The sequence below is a fragment of the Herpailurus yagouaroundi genome, unplaced genomic scaffold (genome assembly GCF_014898765.1).
Source record: "Herpailurus yagouaroundi ecotype Mexico unplaced genomic scaffold, PumYag 189, whole genome shotgun sequence".
Classification (NCBI taxonomy): Eukaryota; Metazoa; Chordata; class Mammalia; order Carnivora; family Felidae; genus Herpailurus; species Herpailurus yagouaroundi.
In genome coordinates this window covers 14,630,391-14,649,228 of record NW_024412420.1, presented here as the reverse complement: position 1 = coordinate 14,649,228, position 18,838 = coordinate 14,630,391, and the positions used below count along the sequence as shown (strand labels likewise).

The window sequence follows — 18,838 nt, the reverse complement described above, 5'->3', positions numbered from 1 at the left end:
TTTTTGCTCCTAAGGCCTTCAACTGATTGGATGAGGCCCACCAGCATTACAAAGGCATTACAATCCTTTTTTTCAAAGTCATCTGATTGTAAGTGCTAATTACATCTACAGACTACCTTCACAGCAACATCTAGGTTAGTGTTTGACCCAACTGGATGCCATAATCTAACCAAGTTGACACAGAAAATTAACCATCACAGAGGTCATTCGAGGCAGAGGCTACTCCAGACAGGGACTATGTTATATTTTTCTAGTTGATTATGCTTTCTGAGAAGTTGCTCTTTGTTAAATGGGACTATGTTTGAATACTATAAACAATTTAGAGCACAATTTACAGAAACAAACTCCTGTGTAAAATCACCATAACATCTTAAAGTTAGAAGGGATCTTATAGATCACTAGATATAACCCTCACTTTGGAGAGATCTCTCTTACAACATACTCAGAAAATGGCCATCTAGACTCCAACATTCCAGTGGTAAGAAAAGTCCCTAGATCCTAAGAATGTCTATTCTTGACCAGCTCTAATTGGAAACTTTTTCTTTACATGGTACTTTCTTACATCAGTACCTCTCATTAATTATTCTTTTTTACTTATCAAAGACAAATCTTATCCTGAATTTTTCCCATCCTTGAATAGAATACTTCCTTACTTGCCCTAAATGTTTATTGATCAGGTCAAAATTCTTTTTTGTTTTTTTAATTCTTTTTAATTCTAGTATAATTTATATACAGTGTTATATTAGTTTCAAGTGTACAATATAGAGATTCAATAGTTCGATACATTATTCAATGCTCATCACGAGAAGTGTACGCTTAGTCCCCTTCACCTGTTTTACCCATCTTCCCACCCACCTCCCTCTGCGGTATTTGTTCTCTATATTTAAGAGTTTGGGGGTTTTGTTTGTCTCTTTTTTTCTTTGATTGTTTGTCTTGTTTATTAAATTCCACATATGAGTGAAATCATAAGGTATTTGTCTTTCTCTGGACAACTTATTTCACTTAGCATTATCCCCTCTAGATTCATCCATGTTGTTGCAAATGGAAGACTTCATTCTTTTTATGGCTGAGTAGTATTCCAGTGTGTGTGTGTGTGTGTGTGTGTGTGTGTGTGTGTGTGTGTGTGTACCACATCTTCTTTATCCATTCCTCTATAGATGGACACTAGGGTTGCTTCCATATTTTGGCTATCATAAATAATGCTGCAGTAAACATAGGGGTACATATACCTTTTTGTATTCTTTGGGTAAATACTCAGTGGTGGAATTACTGAATCTAATGGTAATTCTATTTTCAATTTTTTGAGGAATTCTGTAGCTGCACCAGTTTGTATTCTTACCAACAGTGCACAAGGGTTCCTTTTTCTTCACATCCTTGCCAACACTTATTTCTTTTTCATTTTAGCCATTCTGACAGGTGTGAGATGATATCTCATTGTGGTTTTAATTTACATTTCCCTGATGATTAGTGATGTTGAGCATCTTTTCATGCTCAACGTGTATGTTTGCCATCTATGTCTTCTTTGGAGAAATGTCTCTTCATGTCTTCTGACGCTCATTTTTAAATTGGATTATTCATTTTCTTAGTGTTGAGTTGTACAAGTTCTTTACATATTTTGGATACTAACCCCTTATCGGATATATCATTTGCAAATATCTTCTCCCATTCAGTAGGTTGTCTTTTTGTTTTGTTGTTTCCTTTGCTATGCAGAAACTTTTTTTTTTTTTTTTTTTTTAGTTTTATTTACTTATTTTGAGACAGAGAGTGCCAGCACAAGCAGGAGAGGGGCAGAGAGAAAGGGAGAGAAAATCCCAAGCAGGCTCCCCATTGAAAGCATGGAGCGTGACATGGGGCTGGAACCCATGAACCTCAAGATTATGACCTGAACTGAGATCAAGAGTCAGACGCTTAACTGAGCCAGCCAGGCACTCGTGTGCAGAAACTTTTAATTTTGATTGGGTCCCAATAAATAGTTTATTTTTACTTTTGTTTCCCTTTCCTTAGGAGACATCTAGAAAAATGTTGCTATAGCCAACGTCAGAGAAATTACTGCCTGTGCTCTCTTCTAGGATTTTTATGTCTCAGGTCTCATATTTAGATCTTTAATCCATTTTGAGTTTATTTTTGTGCATAGTGTAAGAAACCATTTGTTGATGAGACTTTCTTTTTCCCATTGCATATTCTTGTCTTCTTTGTTGTAGATTAATTGACCCTATAATTGTGGGTTTATTTCTGGGCTTTCTATTCTCTTCCATCGATCCGTGTGTTATTTTTATCTTATTTGGTTACTACAGCTTAGTAGTATATCTTGAAATCTGGGATTGTGATACCAAAATTTCTTTCTTAAATATTCAAAGGGCTTCAAGACAGCTTCATTTTATTTTTTTTTTAATTTTTTTCCAATGTTTATTTATTTTTGGGACAGAGAGAGACAGAGCATGAACGGGGGAGGGGCAGAGAGAGAGGGAGACACAGAATCGGAAACAGGCTCCAGGCTCTGAGCCATCAGCGCAGAGCCTGACGCGGGGCTCGAACTTACGGACCGCGAGATCGTGACCTGGCTGAAGTCGGACGCTTAACCGACTGTGCCACCCAGGCGCCCCAAGACAGCTTCATTTTAAAAGCCCACATAGGCTTTCTCCTATTGTGTCTTCTGGTTCTTCTAGTAAGAAAAGGACTAACTGCCTGCTCCAACTGACAGTCTTTTCTGTGCTCTGTAAAATTCCCACCATTCTGCTTCTGTAGCTTCTTTCTTTTCATGATCAAAAGGGAGGAGAAACATGTAAGCAGCATTTAGTTGCAGGCCTTTGATTTTCTTCAATCTCAAGCAGATTGAGGGATGCCTGCATGGCTCAGTCAGTTGAGTGTCTGACTCTTGATTTCAGCTCAGGTCATGATCTCATGGTTTGTGGAATCAAGCCCCATGTCAGGCTCTGCAATGATAGCACAGAGCCTGCTTGGGATTCTCTCCCTCTCTTTCTGCCCCTCCCCTGCTCGTCCTCTCTTTTTTTCAAAATAGATAAATAAACATTAGGGGCACCTGAGTGGCTCAGTCAGTTAAGCATCTGATTTCGGCTCAGGTCATGATCTCACTGCTCATGAGTTCGAGCCCCATGTTGGGCTCTGTGCTGGCAGTGTGGAGTCTGCTTGGGATTCTCTCTCTCTCTCTCTCTCTCTCTCTGCCCCTCCTCCTCTCTCGCTCTCTAAAATAAATAAACTGTAAAAAAATTTTTTAAAATAAAATAAACCCAACTGATTGAAAACAACTCAGTGCACAAAAAGTCATATTTGGAATTACACAGTGTTAGAATTAGAAGGGCCCTTAACAATCATTTACCCAGTGTTGGTTGGTTTGTTTAATGTGATTAGTCAATCCTCATTTTCAAATGAAATCTTACACAGAACTAAACTCTTACACAGGACATAAAAAGACAAAAGTGGAGCTCCTCTGGGCTAGAGAACCCTGGCCTCACTTCCACTAACTGCCCTCCCCAACCCCACCATTACCTCTCTAATACTCTGTGGAAGGCATTTTGCTGGGCTACCTAGACTTCAGTTCACAGGTAGAGAAGCAGACCTATAGAAAGGAAGGGATTTACTCAAGGCCATGCAACTAGTGACAAAAGAGCTGGGCTACAACTTACCACCACAACACACTGTCCCTGTCCCTCAATTTGACCCAAAGTTTGGTTTTTCTGTAGGGAGTCTCCCCACCAGATCCACATATATTGAAAATCTATATGTACAAAACTTACATTCTCACACAAGCTTGTATAGACAAGTATGCCTTGCCTTTAGTGAGGTGGGAAAAAAGGAACAGGAGTGAAAAGGGCAGAGGGCAGGGAAGAAAACAAACCCGTAGAAAGTCACATGGCGGGGTGCCTGGGTGGCTCAGTCAGTTAAGCATCCGAATTCAGCTCAGGTCATGATCTCACAGTTCATGAGTTCGAGCCCTGTGTTGGCTTCTGGGCTGACAGCTCCGAGCCTGGAGCCGGCTTCAGATTCTGTGTCTCCCTCTCTCTCTGCCCCTCCTCCTCTCACGCCATCTCTCTCTCTCAAAAATAAATAAATATTTTAAAACTAAAAAAAAAAAAAAATAGTCATCTGGCAAAAGATAAGGAACACACAGGATTATCAAGATCCACAATTACTGAGGGAAATTTTTTAAATTGTGCTTATTTGAGCTAAATTTTCACATTATAAAAATAATAAATGTTTATAATGTTTTTAAGTTTATTTATTTATCTTGAGAGAGAGAGGAGGGGCGAGGGCGTGCACACCAGTGTTGGGGAGGAGCAGAGAGGGAGAGGGAGAGAGAATCCCAAGCAGGCTCTATGCTGTCAGTGTGGAGCTCAACACGGGGCTCGATCCCACGATTGAGAGCCAAAATCAAGAGTCAGACGCTTAACTGACTGAGCTCCCCAGGTGCCCTTCTATAATTTTTAATTTTCAAATGGGATAGAATGGAAAATATGAGGAGTTTTCCTCCCCTTCCACCATTTATAATTCCTTCCAGAGTTTTTCTTTTTTTTTTTTTTTAAATTTTTTTTAAACGTTTATTTATTTTTGAGACAGAGAGAGACAGAGCATGAACAGGGGAGGGTCAGAGAGAGAGGAAGACACAGAATCCGAAGCAGGCTCCAGGCTCTGAGCTGTCAGCACAGAGCCCGACACGGGGCTCGAACTCACAGACCGTGAGATCATGACCTGAGCCGAAGTCGGATGCTTAACCGACTGAGCCACCCAGGCGCCCCCCCTTCCAGAGTTTTTCAATGCACATTTACCCAAATGGATTCTGTTCTACATACTATTCTTCACTTCATTTAAAAATTTTTATTTTAATTTTTTAATGTTTATTTATTTGAGAGAGAGAGAGAGAGAGCATGAGCAGGGGAGGGGCAGAGAGAGAGAGAGAGAGACACACACAGAATCCGAAGCAGACTGCAGCCTCCAACCTGTCAGCACAGAGCCAGACTCAGGGTTGGAACCCACAAACTGTGAGATCATGACCTGAGCCAAAGTCGGATTTCTAACCGACTGAGCCACCCAGAGCCCCACTTTTTAAATGTTTAATATATCTTAGTGATGTTTCCATATCAGTGCACCTAGGCCAACTTCATTCTCTTTCATAGCTGCATATTGTTAACCTTAAAAATAAAACCATCAGTTATTTTACCAGCAAAACTGGGTTTATTTGGGAATAGCAGAGAACTGCAATTCAGGACAAGCAAGCTACAGCAAAACCATAGGCAAGTCCAAGGAACAGAGGAGAGGGGCACCTGGGTGGCTCCGTCGATTAAGCCTCTGACCCTTGGTTTCAGCTCAGGTCGTGATCTCATGGTTTATGAATTCGAGTCCCACATCCAGCTCCACACAGACGGTGTGGGGCCTGCTTGGGATTTCTTGCTCTCCCTCTCTCTCTGCCCTTCCCCTGCTTGCTTTCTCTGTATCTCTCAAAAAACAAATAGATAAAATTAAAAAAAAAAAAAAGAACAAAGGAGAGGACCACTTCTTTATGGGGGGGGGGAGTAGGGAGGGCCATTAGAAACAAAAAGTCCATTGGAGCAAAATGGGGTTCCTAGTGGCTTTTCTTTGGCTCAGTTGTGGGAATCTCTCATTGGCTAGGCTGTTGCTGGAGGAGGAGGAAATCTTTCTCCCTCCAGCTGGGGTAGTAATGAAGTAGCTATAGTATGGATTTGCAAGGTACGTCTCTTCCTGTTGGGGTCTGCAATTGATGAGGAATGGTAGGGTGTGAGAGTTCTCCCTTCTGGCTTCCTAGCTCCATTTTAGTGAGATTTTCCTTTATAAATTTTCACCTATCATTCTATTCCATGCTGCCAGTCCTTTGCTAATAAAAATAATATCGCAATGACTTTATATATACACACAATTGTGGGAATGTATCAGTATTCCTAGAAGATAAATTACTGAGTCAAAAGGTGTGTACACTTTTAAATTTTCGATAGACACTGGATTGCCAGACTGCAGAAGGAAACCTCTGTGTGAACTTATTGGGGACTAATCTCTCATCTTGAGCTGCTCCCCACCGGAGCTTCCCTTGTTCTCCTGCCAGGTCTGTTTGGTGGCCCTCATTGCCCCATTGTCTGAAACCCCTAATTGTCCAAGGACCAGACCTGCAGCGCCACCAGAAGGGAGAGGCTGAGCTCCATGGAATGTTTTAGGCTCTCCTGGCCTCCTCCATCCCAAGACTGGTATCCCTGGTAAAAAGCACTGATCTGACCCTATCAGTCATTAACCTCAAGGTAAAGAGGGTCTGTTGGCCCAGCCCTAACCACCCCAGACCCTGGACCAGTCCAGCCTCATTCAGGAATTCCCAGTGAACCCTAGCCTAGCCAGCTCCATCCCCGAAATCCAGAGCCACATTTTCAGTCCAACCCCCTTCACTCAGCCAGCCAGCTAGAGGGAAGAAATAATGCACTTTCAAGAGGAACTCCCTGGTGGAGGATGGAGACACAGCTCCTTTAGGACCCCTTCCCCCTGCTGCTGAGTGGAGAGACAGAAAATGCAAAATACCCATAAGAAAACAACGAAAAAATATTTATCAAAGGAATTCATCCGCATATGCAAATGTACTCCAAACAACTGGAGGAAGCCTTGCAGAAAGGGTCTAAGAAGATTCCCTGAACAAGGGAAATTTTGAATTGGTTTTGGAGGAGAGGACTTGGAGAATTGGCAGGGGAGAGGGAGGAAGGTCTTGAAAAGGAGTAGAGGTAATAACTGCTAACATGTTTGGAGCATTTATTATTTGCCAAGCAATGCATTAAGCACTGTATACATGTGTTATATCCCTTATGTGGAGGTACTCTCGTTATCCCCATTTTAGGTGAAGAAATGGAGACACAATGAAACTGAATGACTCGCCAAGGTCATACACCCAGCCAAGTACTGTAGCCAGGAATCTGACTCCGGTACTTAATGTTGACCCAGGGCAGAAGTAGGGATGGGGCAAGGCACTGAGTAGCTAGTTTGAGCTCCCTGTAAAGATGAGGGAGGCGGGCAGTAATGAGGATGTGGTAGCTGCCCCCTCTCCCCACCAAAGCCCCTGGAACTGACTCCCTACCCCTTCTTGCCTCCCAAGCCCACCCATCCCAGACTTCCTTCAGTGGCCCCCAACACATCCTGTAGGACACCCTGTGATAGGCTCTGGAAAGGAGGCGAGACTGACAAAGAAACAGCCTGTGTCCTAAAGAGAAGCCCCAACCCTACCCCAACCCATAACAAGATGATCCCACTAGAGGGCTGGAAAATTGTTCTAAGTGCTTCCATATCTCATTTATCCCTCTGCACTTTTGATAAAGGATAATGACATGGGAAAACTGAGGCTCACGGAGAATTTTTTGACTCAAGCCTGTGTGACTCAAGTCCTTTTGACTCCACAGTTCTGCTTCTGGGTTTTTGGAACAGAGCCTCACAGAATCAGGATCAAACTAAACTGCAGGGTCCTAGAAAATAGGGCGAGAGCTGCTTATTAAATTCCTGTTGCCTCATCCCCAGCGGGGTCTCATATGGTACTGCAGGCTGGGATGACCTACAAGGCAGAGGCCAAGAAAGGCAGAGGCTGGGCTGCCGTCCTTGGGAAAGCATGTCCACTGACCACTACCTCGTGGGGCCTCTGTGCTCCAGGAAGTAGAAAGCAGCATGGCAGTTCTCTGTCAGGGCCAGCCTCTGTTCTGGGGAGGCTGCAGAGAATCAATGGCTGGCCCTGGAGCCCAAGGCCTGGTCAGCCCTTTGGATGAGCACAAGTTACTGGATTGGATGGGCTTCCCTACAACTGCTCTGAGACCCTGGTGGTGCTGTGCTCTGGAAGTTGACTACTGGTATCAACACATGTAGTGAGGAGAGTGGAATGAAACACTTGGAATTACTGGAGGCCAGGAGACCAGTGGACACGGGCCAGAGCCATGCCAAAGCTCCATTCCTTTGGCTTTTCCAATCACCCTAGCCCTAGCCCATAGGCTACCTCCATCCTTGACTTCCGGTGACAAACCTCCCCCCCCCTCCCCGCCCCCCATCACCAGCCCTGCTTGGGGCTTTGCTAGCCCAGCAGGTATTAGATATGCTGGGGTGATTTAACAATTTGTCTTGACCTCTGATTTCTTTTAGAAGGTGGGGTGGGGGAAGAATTAAAGCCACAAATCGTCAAGCCAGCCTAAGGAAGATTCTTGCTTCCTGATTCTGATAGTTAGTCTACTATTCTAAACATCTTACATTTATCTTGTGTAATCCTCACACAGCTGAGGTAACACGGTTATTCTTTCTCAGCAGAGAAAACAAAAGCACCAAAAAGCTGCCTCCATCCAGACCGCACGACTGGCAAATTGCCCAGCAGGGATAGAATCTCAGTTTAAGAATGATTGGAAGGAAGTGGTTCAGACGACAGAATTAGTAGTCATTCAAATTGTGCAGTTATTCTATTCTGGCATCTTGTAAGGGGAATAAAAAAAAAAAATACGTTCTTTTGTCATTTTAACATTGTGGATTGACAAGGGCAGAATAAACCCACTCAAACGTTTACACCGAAGAGTTAAAAAAAAAAAAAAAAAACCAACAACTTCAGTCTTTGGCTTGGCATTTCCTCCTCAAATGTGAACAGCTTGTCTGCATAGCAGAATTCAGGGAACTTAACACAGAGGAAAGCAAAAGCAACAAGCAGCAGGGCATCCTACTGGCTTTCTGAGGAAAAAGTTTCTGTCCTCGAATGACCCCTAAACACCGTCCTCGGCTCCGGAAGCGGTAACCACAAACTATTCTTTTGGATTGACCAGCTTGCAGCCCAACGCCGCTCTACTGGGGGACTTGAATGCTGCTCTCCATTTTGCGTGGCCTCTCCTCACCCTCTATTCTACCCCAAAACCACCACTGTGGCACTTCGGTTTCTTCGAAAAGAAATTCTTGGGAGGGGAGGTTGAGGCAGACGCCAGAATCTGCCCAGAAGGCCGGCTCTCGGTTTCCTCAGGAAAATGAAGCTAGGACTCCCGTGCCTCTCGCTAAAAAGCCTCAGGACGGGAGATGGTTTTTAGATTTCAGGGATCTGAAAGAAATTAGCAGCTCGCGAGGAACCCTTCTCCTTCCTCCTTTTGCCCCAGCCTGCACCTCACAAAACCACGGTGGCCCCGCGAGTCTCTTCGGGGTAGTCTGCACCGAGAGAACAAATAGACTCCTCCTCATTCGCCAGATTCCCTGTCCGTCTCTCCGCTAAGACGCCGAATGGTGCCTTTTGAAAACCCTCTAGTCCCGCCTCCCTTGTCTAATTGGCTTGTTCAAACAGGCCCCCGGCCAACTCAGGCGTTCATTGGTGGATATAAAAAACAAGCTATGATTGGTTTCTCAAGACGGAGCCTGTGAGAGCGAGTCAGGGATTGGTTCATCTGGTTTGGGCGGGCTCCAGGAAGGTTCAAATGCGACTGGAAGAACTTTTCTAACCGACGAGCGTCTGTGGAGAAGCGGCTGGTTCCGTGGTGGCCTCGTGGGTCCCGCTGGTTTAGTCGCTTGCACGACCCCCTTCACGACCGTCACCATGGAGGTGTCACCACTGCAGGTATAGCTCGTGAAAGGGGCGGGTCGTGGAGGTTCAGCGCGGCCCGGCATCTCTCTGGCTTCAGGCGAAGGGTTAGGCTCTGGGGCTGTGGTCCGATCGCTGCCGGCTGGGAGCCGGTATTCCGCGTCGACCGGGTCTCCTGGGCTCGGCGGGATCGTGAAGAGGATAACACCACTTTATGGTGCTAGTATTGAAGTATTATCGGCTACTCTGGCTTCTGGGGTGTTGGGTTCTGTTTTACTGTCTCTAGGGTCAGTATTACACTGGCCTGTATTATAATGGTCCGCGTGTGACTTTAAGCCGCACAGACAGATGCTTTCCTTTCCTTCCCTCCCGTTGAAAATGAGATTGATTGCCCCTGACCCTGGAAGGTGCAGAGCATTGCACGACGTTCCTATTGACGAGACGGCAGGCCCGAGTTGCTTGGAATATGTCCCTTCTGTATTCAAAACGTTAACTTGGCCAAAGGATCGAATCGATGGCCTTCCCAAACTGATACTGAGCAGAATCTGTTATGTGCCTGGGACATAGCGGGCACTCAGCAAATATTTGTGAAATGTATGAGAAAAGTGGGTGTATTTTATTGATGACATCTAAAACATTCAAGGAAACTATTTTCACGTCACGTGCACTTAATGTATGTTTATTCAATCCGACCCCTGGGAGCTTTGCTGCAAATTAACTTAAATTGCTGCGTTTGTACAAAACGATGTCAGCTCTACCAATACCTGGTAAGAGATTGTGATTTGTTACAGTGGGTGAATCATTACGGTGGGTGTTTTGTTTTTGTTTTAATAAACCTCTGATTAAAAAACCCTTTTCTACAATTTTCTAAAATTGCTAGCCTGTAAATGAAAATATGCTAATCAACAAAACAAAGAAAAATGAAGATGCCAAGAAAAGACTGTCTATTGAAAGGATCTATCAAAAGAAAACCCAACTGGAACATATTTTGCTCCGCCCAGACACCTATATTGGCTCCGTGGAATTAGTGACCCAGGTAAAACCACGTAATGAAATGCAGTTACCAAGTAGTTAAGATGTATACTTTTCCAGGTTAATTTGCTATATACTTCAGGTATTTTTAGTGTCACTAGAACCAGCCTGAGCTATCCTATGTATATTGTAGTATTTAATCCAGAAGACTTTACAGTAATCATAATGATAAGACAGAATAAATGTAGGGTAAAAGTAACTATATTTCTTTGCCTTATTTCTAGCAAATGTGGGTTTACGATGAAGATATTGGCATTAACTATAGGGAAGTCACCTTTGTCCCTGGGTTGTACAAAATCTTTGATGAGATTCTAGGTAAGTACATTCTTTCACATAAAGATCAACCGGTCAAATCCTTCATAAGAAGTATCATTTCTAGCAAACCATGTAGCTGGCAAAAGTGGGGCAGTTTACTGGAGTCTAGCGATTTGAATTCTTTCCTAGAAGCAGCACTATGAATAAATGTTAAATTAATACCTGGGTAATATTACTCCTGTGCTGTTTTAGATTTTTTTTCTTTCTACATCTTAATGTTTTTAAAAAATACTTTAATTTCTTACAAATGTGTATTTTCTTCCAGTCAATGCTGCAGACAACAAACAAAGGGACCCAAAAATGTCTTGTATTAGAGTCACAATTGACCCGTAAGTCTCTTGCATGGTCTTTTGTTTTGTTATAGCTCATTGTTACTGTTAGTTGCATTTGCTTTGCCTTATACTAACATTGGCTTTCCCACCCCCCCCCCTTACTTGCAAAAGTACAGAAAAGCAGAATGTTACAATGAACAATCTGTGATAACTACCACCCAGATCCAACAGTTATCAATACTTTGCTATATTTGCTTCATCTGTATTTTTTCTAAGTCATTTCAAAATAAATTACAGACATTATGACACTTCATCCCTAAGTATTTCAGTAAGCATCTCCAATAAATGCTCTGTCTAAGCATTCTGGAATCTAGAGCTTTTTCTTCTCATGATGCTATTTAAGTAGGAAACCAGCAGGTGGTGATAGAGAATAATTGGATCTAATGTTTCTGGTTATAAATGCTGGGTGTCCCTTTATGGATACACGGGTGCATGTTTCACCTTTTTATTAGCCTGCTCAGTTATGGCTATATTTTAGGTTCTTTGGAGGAAGTGTGTTAATGATGTATTTGACTGCTCCGAAGGACTTGATGTCATAGTCTTTAAAAAAATGAGCTAGTTTTAGTCTTTTGTAGATAATATTAAGCACTACTCGGAATAAGATCCATAGTGTGTGTCTGGTTATACCTAAAATTGTACTATCTTCTGAGAATTAACATTAAGTAGCTAAGAGAGAAATAAGTCCAAATAAATTTTTACCATTTTATTGGCCAGCAGGGAAGTTTACAATTGCTAATGTTTTTCCCTTTCATATTTGTTTTGCAATGTGCTTTGTTGGGTGGGAAAGCTAAGCTAGCTAGGGACAGTACAGATGATCCTCTTCAAAACAGTATAATAGGGGTGCCTGGGTGAGTCGGTTAAGCCACAGACTCTTGATTTTGGCTCAGGTCATGATCTGACAGTGGTAAGACAGATTGGGATATTCTCTCTCTGCCTGTCTCCCACTTATGCGTGCGCTCTCTCTCTCTCTCTCTCTCTCTCTCAAAATAAAAAAATAAATAATTTTTAAAAAGCAAGCACTATAATAATATTGTTCCTGAATTTTGTCCTTTCCATTGGGCATAAATCATTTCCCTTTGTTTATCCTAACATTTTAAAATTTCATATTTTTTTAGCATTATCACTGTCTGCCCAGGTGTTGGAAAAGGATTCATTCTTTTTTCCTCTTGGCTCCTATTACAGGAGTGTCAGGAACTAAGCATGATGGGAAAGGTAGTTCATGCTGAATTTCAGAAGATATATACATGAAGAAGAGTCAATGAAATTGAGACTTGTCAATTTATATATTTTAGAAATAATGATATTTAAATATGAAAATATTAAGCACTAGTTTACATCTGTTTTACAATAAAAGTTTCTTCTTTTCTTAGGGAAAACAATTTAATTAGTATATGGAATAATGGGAAAGGTATTCCTGTTGTTGAACACAAAGTTGAGAAGATGTATGTCCCAGCTCTCATCTTTGGACAGCTCCTAACTTCTAGTAACTATGATGATGATGAAAAGAAAGTAACAGGTAGAGTATTGAGGAAAATAAAGAACATATTGGTTGCTGAAAAAACACATCTTTTAAATGACTGTGGCATAAAAGTTAGAAATATTGGAATAAATCTCTATAATTGATTAACATTGACACTGATGGCAAAGTATTTTACATTTATTTTCTCAGGTGGTCGAAATGGCTATGGGGCCAAATTGTGTAACATATTCAGTACCAAATTTACTGTGGAAACAGCCAGTAGAGAATACAAGAAAATGTTCAAACAGGCAAGTAAAGAAGTATTTTGTGCCTCCATTATAAATTGTACTTCAGTGGGGTGCCTGGGTGGCTCAGTTGGTTAAGTATCTGACTTAGGCTCAAGTCATGATCTTCTGGTTCATGAGTTTGAGCCTGGCATCGGGCTCCGTGCTAACAGCACAGAGCCTGCTTAGTATCCTCTCTCTCTGCCCCTCCCCTGCTTATTCTATCTCTTTCTCTCTCAAAAATAAATAAATAAACATTTAAAATAGATGAATAATACTTTAGCAATGTATAACAGCATTAATGGTTAGTTTAACTTAACAAAATTTATAAGCTATTAAATCATGGAAAATTATTCATGAACATATATTAGGTTATTTTTTAGGACTTATAAATTTGTGTTTAGTTCTAGTTTGTTGTGAAAAGACTTGAATTTTTTCCTCTTTCCTATTTTTTACTTGACAGACGTGGATGGATAACATGGGAAGGGCTGGTGAGATGGAACTCAAGCCCTTCAATGGGGAAGATTATACATGTATTACCTTCCAGCCTGATTTGTCCAAGTTTAAAATGCAAAGCCTAGACAAAGATATTGTTGCACTAATGGTCAGAAGAGCATATGATATTGCCGGATCCACTAAAGATGTCAAAGTGTTTCTCAATGGAAATAAGCTGCCAGTAAGTATTTTCTGGGGTATTAAGGACAATGAAAGACTTTATATAGTCATCATCAGAGGCAACACTGATTTTTTTTCTCATTTTATATATATATATATATATATAGATAGATATAGATATAGATATATATATATATATACATTTTTTTTTTCTCTCATCGCTTCTTGGATACACTCCTGAAAAGAAAACAGTATGCCACATCTTTTTACCTAGCTCTTTTAAACTCACTAAAGGAAATGTCATTCTCAAACGGTCTCCTAAATAAATCCTTTTGTGCCCTTTAAGACCACTCTCTTATGCCCATTAGTGAACATTATTTCACTGGTTTTGAAAAATCCTCATGGTCTATCATTGAATACTTTTTACAACTTTTTTCTAATACCATAACTTTTAATTCCTGTGCAGGTAAAAGGATTCCGTAGCTATGTAGATATGTATTTGAAGGATAAGGTAGATGAAACTGGCAATCCGTTGAAAATTATCCATGAACAAGTAAACCCCAGGTGGGAAGTATGCTTAACAATGAGTGAAAAAGGCTTTCAGCAAATTAGCTTTGTCAACAGCATTGCTACTTCCAAGGTAATTTTATTTTTGTATTAATCATGATTTATCTTTACACAGAAGTGTTACTCTTTTATATAAAATGAATTTGAATATTTGGCTACCTTGGCGTAAAGAGAGCTAAATTAAATTGTTTTCAATATTTGGTCATTATTATAATTTTGAGGATCCTAAGCTTTACAATTTGGTATTTTTCCCCATTAGGGTGGCAGACATGTTGATTATATAGCTGATCAGATTGTGACTAAACTTGTTGAGGTTGTTAAAAAGAAGAACAAGGGTGGTGTTGCAGTAAAAGCACATCAGGTATGGTATTTTAGCCTGTTTTTTTTTTTTTTGTTGGTTTTTTTTTTCTTCTTCTAAAGACAAGGAAGAAGAGAAGGGCTGTAACTAAAACCTAAGTTTTTAGTGATGTAATGTCAACTTTTCCTGCAGGTGAAAAATCACATGTGGATTTTTGTGAATGCCTTAATTGAAAACCCAACCTTTGATTCTCAGACAAAAGAGAACATGACTTTACAAGTCAAGAGCTTTGGATCAACCTGCCATTTAAGTGAAAAATTCATCAAAGCTGTGAGTACTTAGATGGATATAAGAAATAGAAGCACCTTGCTTTATTGTCCATTGCCCTTCCCAGCCCTGCAAAAACAAAGATTCCTCCCACAGGTCTTCTGCCTCTGAAAAGGAAATAAAAAATAGCTTTCACCTCACTGGTCTTACTACAGCCTTAGTTACCATCCATATGCTTAAATTTCCCCATTACATACCACCATTTTGTTTAGATCACTTCTGAATTCAGCCCATTTAACTGCTTACCAAACATCAAATGCCTAAAGTTGCCTCTCAGTTGACACCTACAAAATTGACTCCGTTTTCTTTATACTCACTGACCTCTATACAAAGAGCTTCCCCCAAAACAAAACTATTTCCTGTTTTAGTAAAAGGCTCCAACTAAACACTAGGTTGCATAAACAAAGGTGGGAGCTTTCTCTTTACCCCCCTGCCTTGTCTCTAATCCAACCAGTAAGGTATCCATCTTTTGGGTACCTCAATAGCTTCTCACTATCATCTCTTTTCTGTATTACTATAATAGATTTTTGATGTTTATAACATTTCAGTCCTTTTTTTGTAGTGCTCTTGAGTAATCAAATAAAAACAGTTCAAATTCTTTAATGTGGCCTATAAGACCCTGACATCTCCAACCTCACCTCAGTTCACCTTTTTCCTATGTTACCTAAGCTGCATCCTACTGGCTTCAAATTACTCAGAAGCTTTAGTACTCTTCCTTCCTTACAGCTTTTTCACATGGTAATCCTGCCTGGAATGCTTTTACTTAGCTAACTACTTTAGATCTTCAATGTCATTTCCTTAGGAAAGCCTTTACTTTCTACCCTTCTCCCCAGCTAAGTTGGTTCCATTATAACAGTGGACATACATTATTAGATATAGCACACTTTTCACTTATCCATAACACTCATCACTCTTATAATTTCTCATTTTATTTCCATCTTCCTTGTTGTATCTTAAAGTCCATGAGGACAAGGACCATGACCAATTTATTTTAACCGCTAGATCTCCAACATGGATCTCAGTGCCTAGCACAATGTTAAGTGTGTAGTCAGTATATATTTATGGAATGAATGAGCCCAAAGGAACCAGTTCCCTCAGTTATGATAACCTAAGACAGGAAGACCTGTCATCCTCTGTCTGGAAATTATTTTTTTGCCTCTTTTTAAATGTTGAATTATTTTTATTTTTATTTTTATTTTTATTTTTATAGGAGCTTGTATTCTAGAGTTCTGACAGAACTCTTCTTCCCTAACATGAATCTTCTCATTTTCAGGCAATTGGTTGTGGTATTGTAGAAAGTATACTAAACTGGGTGAAGTTTAAGGCCCAAGTCCAGTTAAACAAGAAGTGTTCAGCTGTAAAACATAACAGGATCAAGGGAATTCCCAAACTCGATGATGCCAATGATGCAGGTACACAACTAATAATGTTTCCAAACTTCAAAACTTTTGGTTCAGTTATTTGTTTTACTCATTAACAGCATTCCCTCTGACATGTAATATTCAATGGAATATTTTTACTTGGTTAAAAATCAACCAATTTGGGGCGCCTGACTGGCTCAGTCAGAAGAGCATGTGACTTTTGATCTCAGGGTCATAAGTTTGAGCCCCACACTGGGTGGAGATCTACTTATTAAATAAATAAATTAACTAACTTTATAAAAAGGCATCACTTTAAAAAAAAATCAGCCAATTCCCTGTTATTGAACATTTAGATCATTTCTAATTTTTGGCTATTACAGTAATGTTGACATGACTATTAAGAGTATAAAATAAGAATATATAGTGATCTATACCTAATGTAGAGGAGGAAAAAGTTTTCCTCAGCTCCCTTAAGTCTCTGGCTGGGTCTGAAAATTAAACTGATAAAGACAGGTTAATAGATGAAAAGCATACAAATTTATTTAATATAAATTGTACTGGACACAGGAGCTTTGGGTCTTCGTAGGAAAATGAAGACCCAAAGAAATGGTTAAACCTGAGGGGTTTTTTTACGTTAGGTTTGAGGAAGAGTGAAAAGATATGATAAGGGCAAAGAGTATGAACTAAGTATAGTAAATGGGGAGGAAGCTCCGTGAGGCCTGTTCGTTCAGATTCTTTTCAGTGTCACTCTGGGAGATAAGAATGTTCCCTTCAACTCTGGTATATGGAGGGCACCTCTCACATGAGGGTTTCATGATCTGTTTCAATTCAGCTTAAAATATTCAATATGCCACGTGCCCTATTTTGGGGTATTATGTTCTGAACCCCATCACTAACATTTTTTAACATAATATATCAAATGAATGTTCTATAACAGTATAAATATCATGAGAAATGAGTCTAAGAGGGATGCCTGACTGACTCACTCAGTGGAGTGTGTGACTCTTGGTCTCAGGGTTGTGAGTTCAGGCCCCATGTTGGGTGTGGAGATTACTTTAAAATCTTTTTTAAATTTTTTTTTTCAACGTTTTTATTTATTTTTGGGACAGAGAGAGAGCATGAACGGGGGAGGGGCAGAGAGAGAGGGAGACACAGAATCGGAAACAGGCTCCAGGCTCCGAGCCATCAGCCCAGAGCCTGACGCGGGGCTCAAACTCACGGACCGCGAGATTGTGACCTGGCTGAAGTCGGACGCTTAACCAACTGCACCACCCAGGCGCCCCTAAAATCTTTTTTAAAAAGAAAAAGAAATTAGTCTAAGAAACTAGGACTTTTTTTTTTATTATGAACTTTAGTTCTAATATATATCTACTTATTAGTGTTTTATCATAAAACTATTAATAGCACATCTGAGTTAGTATATTTGAGGTTCAACTAAATGTGCCAAGAATTTAATTTGTGTATTTTTATTTTAGGGGGTCGAAACTCCAATGAGTGTACACTTATCCTGACTGAGGGAGACTCAGCTAAAACTTTGGCTGTTTCGGGCCTTGGTGTGGTTGGGAGAGACAAATATGGGGTTTTCCCGCTTAGAGGAAAAATACTCAATGTTCGAGAAGCTTCTCATAAACAGGTAGAACCATCTTTAGAATCTAAATCCAGTTTTATAATGCAGGATTTTATGCTCATATTTCATTCCTTCACTGGCATTTTGAAATATATTTCAGATAGTTTATTATTATTTTAAGAAATTGGGTACATTGTAGCATATCTTAACAGATCTTTCTGACTTTACCTAATGTATAGGCTAATAACTGAAAATACTGAAGCTCAAGAAAACCCAAACAATATATAGTGTCCTATTTCTTTGTTCTTTTCAAATTTATAAACAAAACATTACCTTTTTTTGGTATATGTCTATTTCAGATCATGGAAAATGCTGAAATTAACAATATCATCAAGATTGTGGGTCTTCAGTATAAGAAAAACTATGAAGATGAAGATTCATTGAAGACTCTTCGTTATGGGAAGATAATGATTATGACAGATCAGGTCAGAATTGCTTTCAAATATTTTAGATTGTTAACACTAAATTAAACATGTGTTACGGTTATTGCTTTCCTCCTATGTAAGGAAATTACTTAATTTGGAGCTATAATCATCACATATATATATTACATACTAAGTGAGCAGATTTTCTTTTTTTTAATCCCAATAGAAAAATTTTTGAGAAATTACCAGTAGGTCGATCATTTGTTTTTGTCTCAAAATAATTCTTTTGTGTTTTGGCTTTCCAAATATTTCTAGGACCAAGATGGTTCCCATATCAAAGGCTTGCTGATTAATTTTATCCATCACAACTGGCCCTCTCTTCTGCGGCACCGTTTTCTGGAAGAATTTATCACTCCTATTGTAAAGGTATATTAACTTCTAAATTACTATAATGGATATTTTAAAGCCCTAGTCAACCCTTTATACGCTTATAAGCCCAGTGGTGGACAGTATACAGGGGACCTAGGAGTATACAAAACCATAGCAATATCTTCTTTACCACAGGTGTCTAAAAACAAGCAAGAAATGGCATTCTATAGCCTTCCTGAATTTGAAGAATGGAAGAGTTCTACACCAAATCATAAAAAATGGAAAGTCAAGTACTACAAAGGTTTGTAAGAAAACCCGTATAGAACTTCTTATTTTGTTATATACCATTGTACAAGATTATATG

At 40.1% G+C, this 18,838-nt stretch overlaps 1 protein-coding gene across 1 annotated transcript in view; it reads left to right on the top strand.

Moving 5' to 3' along the window:
* The first annotated feature begins 9,429 nt into the window (after nt 1-9,429).
* The window catches only part of TOP2A (DNA topoisomerase II alpha), a 29,592-nt gene continuing 20,183 nt past the window's right edge, over nt 9,430-18,838 (top strand). The window contains exons 1-15 of the mRNA XM_040497454.1: nt 9,430-9,559; nt 10,404-10,559; nt 10,780-10,870; nt 11,136-11,199; nt 12,573-12,718; nt 12,872-12,969; nt 13,409-13,621; nt 14,027-14,200; nt 14,387-14,488; nt 14,618-14,755; nt 16,026-16,164; nt 17,589-17,746; nt 18,040-18,165; nt 18,421-18,531; nt 18,670-18,775. Of these exons, the coding sequence (XP_040353388.1) occupies nt 9,539-9,559; nt 10,404-10,559; nt 10,780-10,870; nt 11,136-11,199; nt 12,573-12,718; nt 12,872-12,969; nt 13,409-13,621; nt 14,027-14,200; nt 14,387-14,488; nt 14,618-14,755; nt 16,026-16,164; nt 17,589-17,746; nt 18,040-18,165; nt 18,421-18,531; nt 18,670-18,775 (1,843 nt within the window). The 5' untranslated portion in view covers nt 9,430-9,538. The remainder of the gene's footprint in view (nt 9,560-10,403; nt 10,560-10,779; nt 10,871-11,135; nt 11,200-12,572; nt 12,719-12,871; nt 12,970-13,408; nt 13,622-14,026; nt 14,201-14,386; nt 14,489-14,617; nt 14,756-16,025; nt 16,165-17,588; nt 17,747-18,039; nt 18,166-18,420; nt 18,532-18,669; nt 18,776-18,838) is intronic.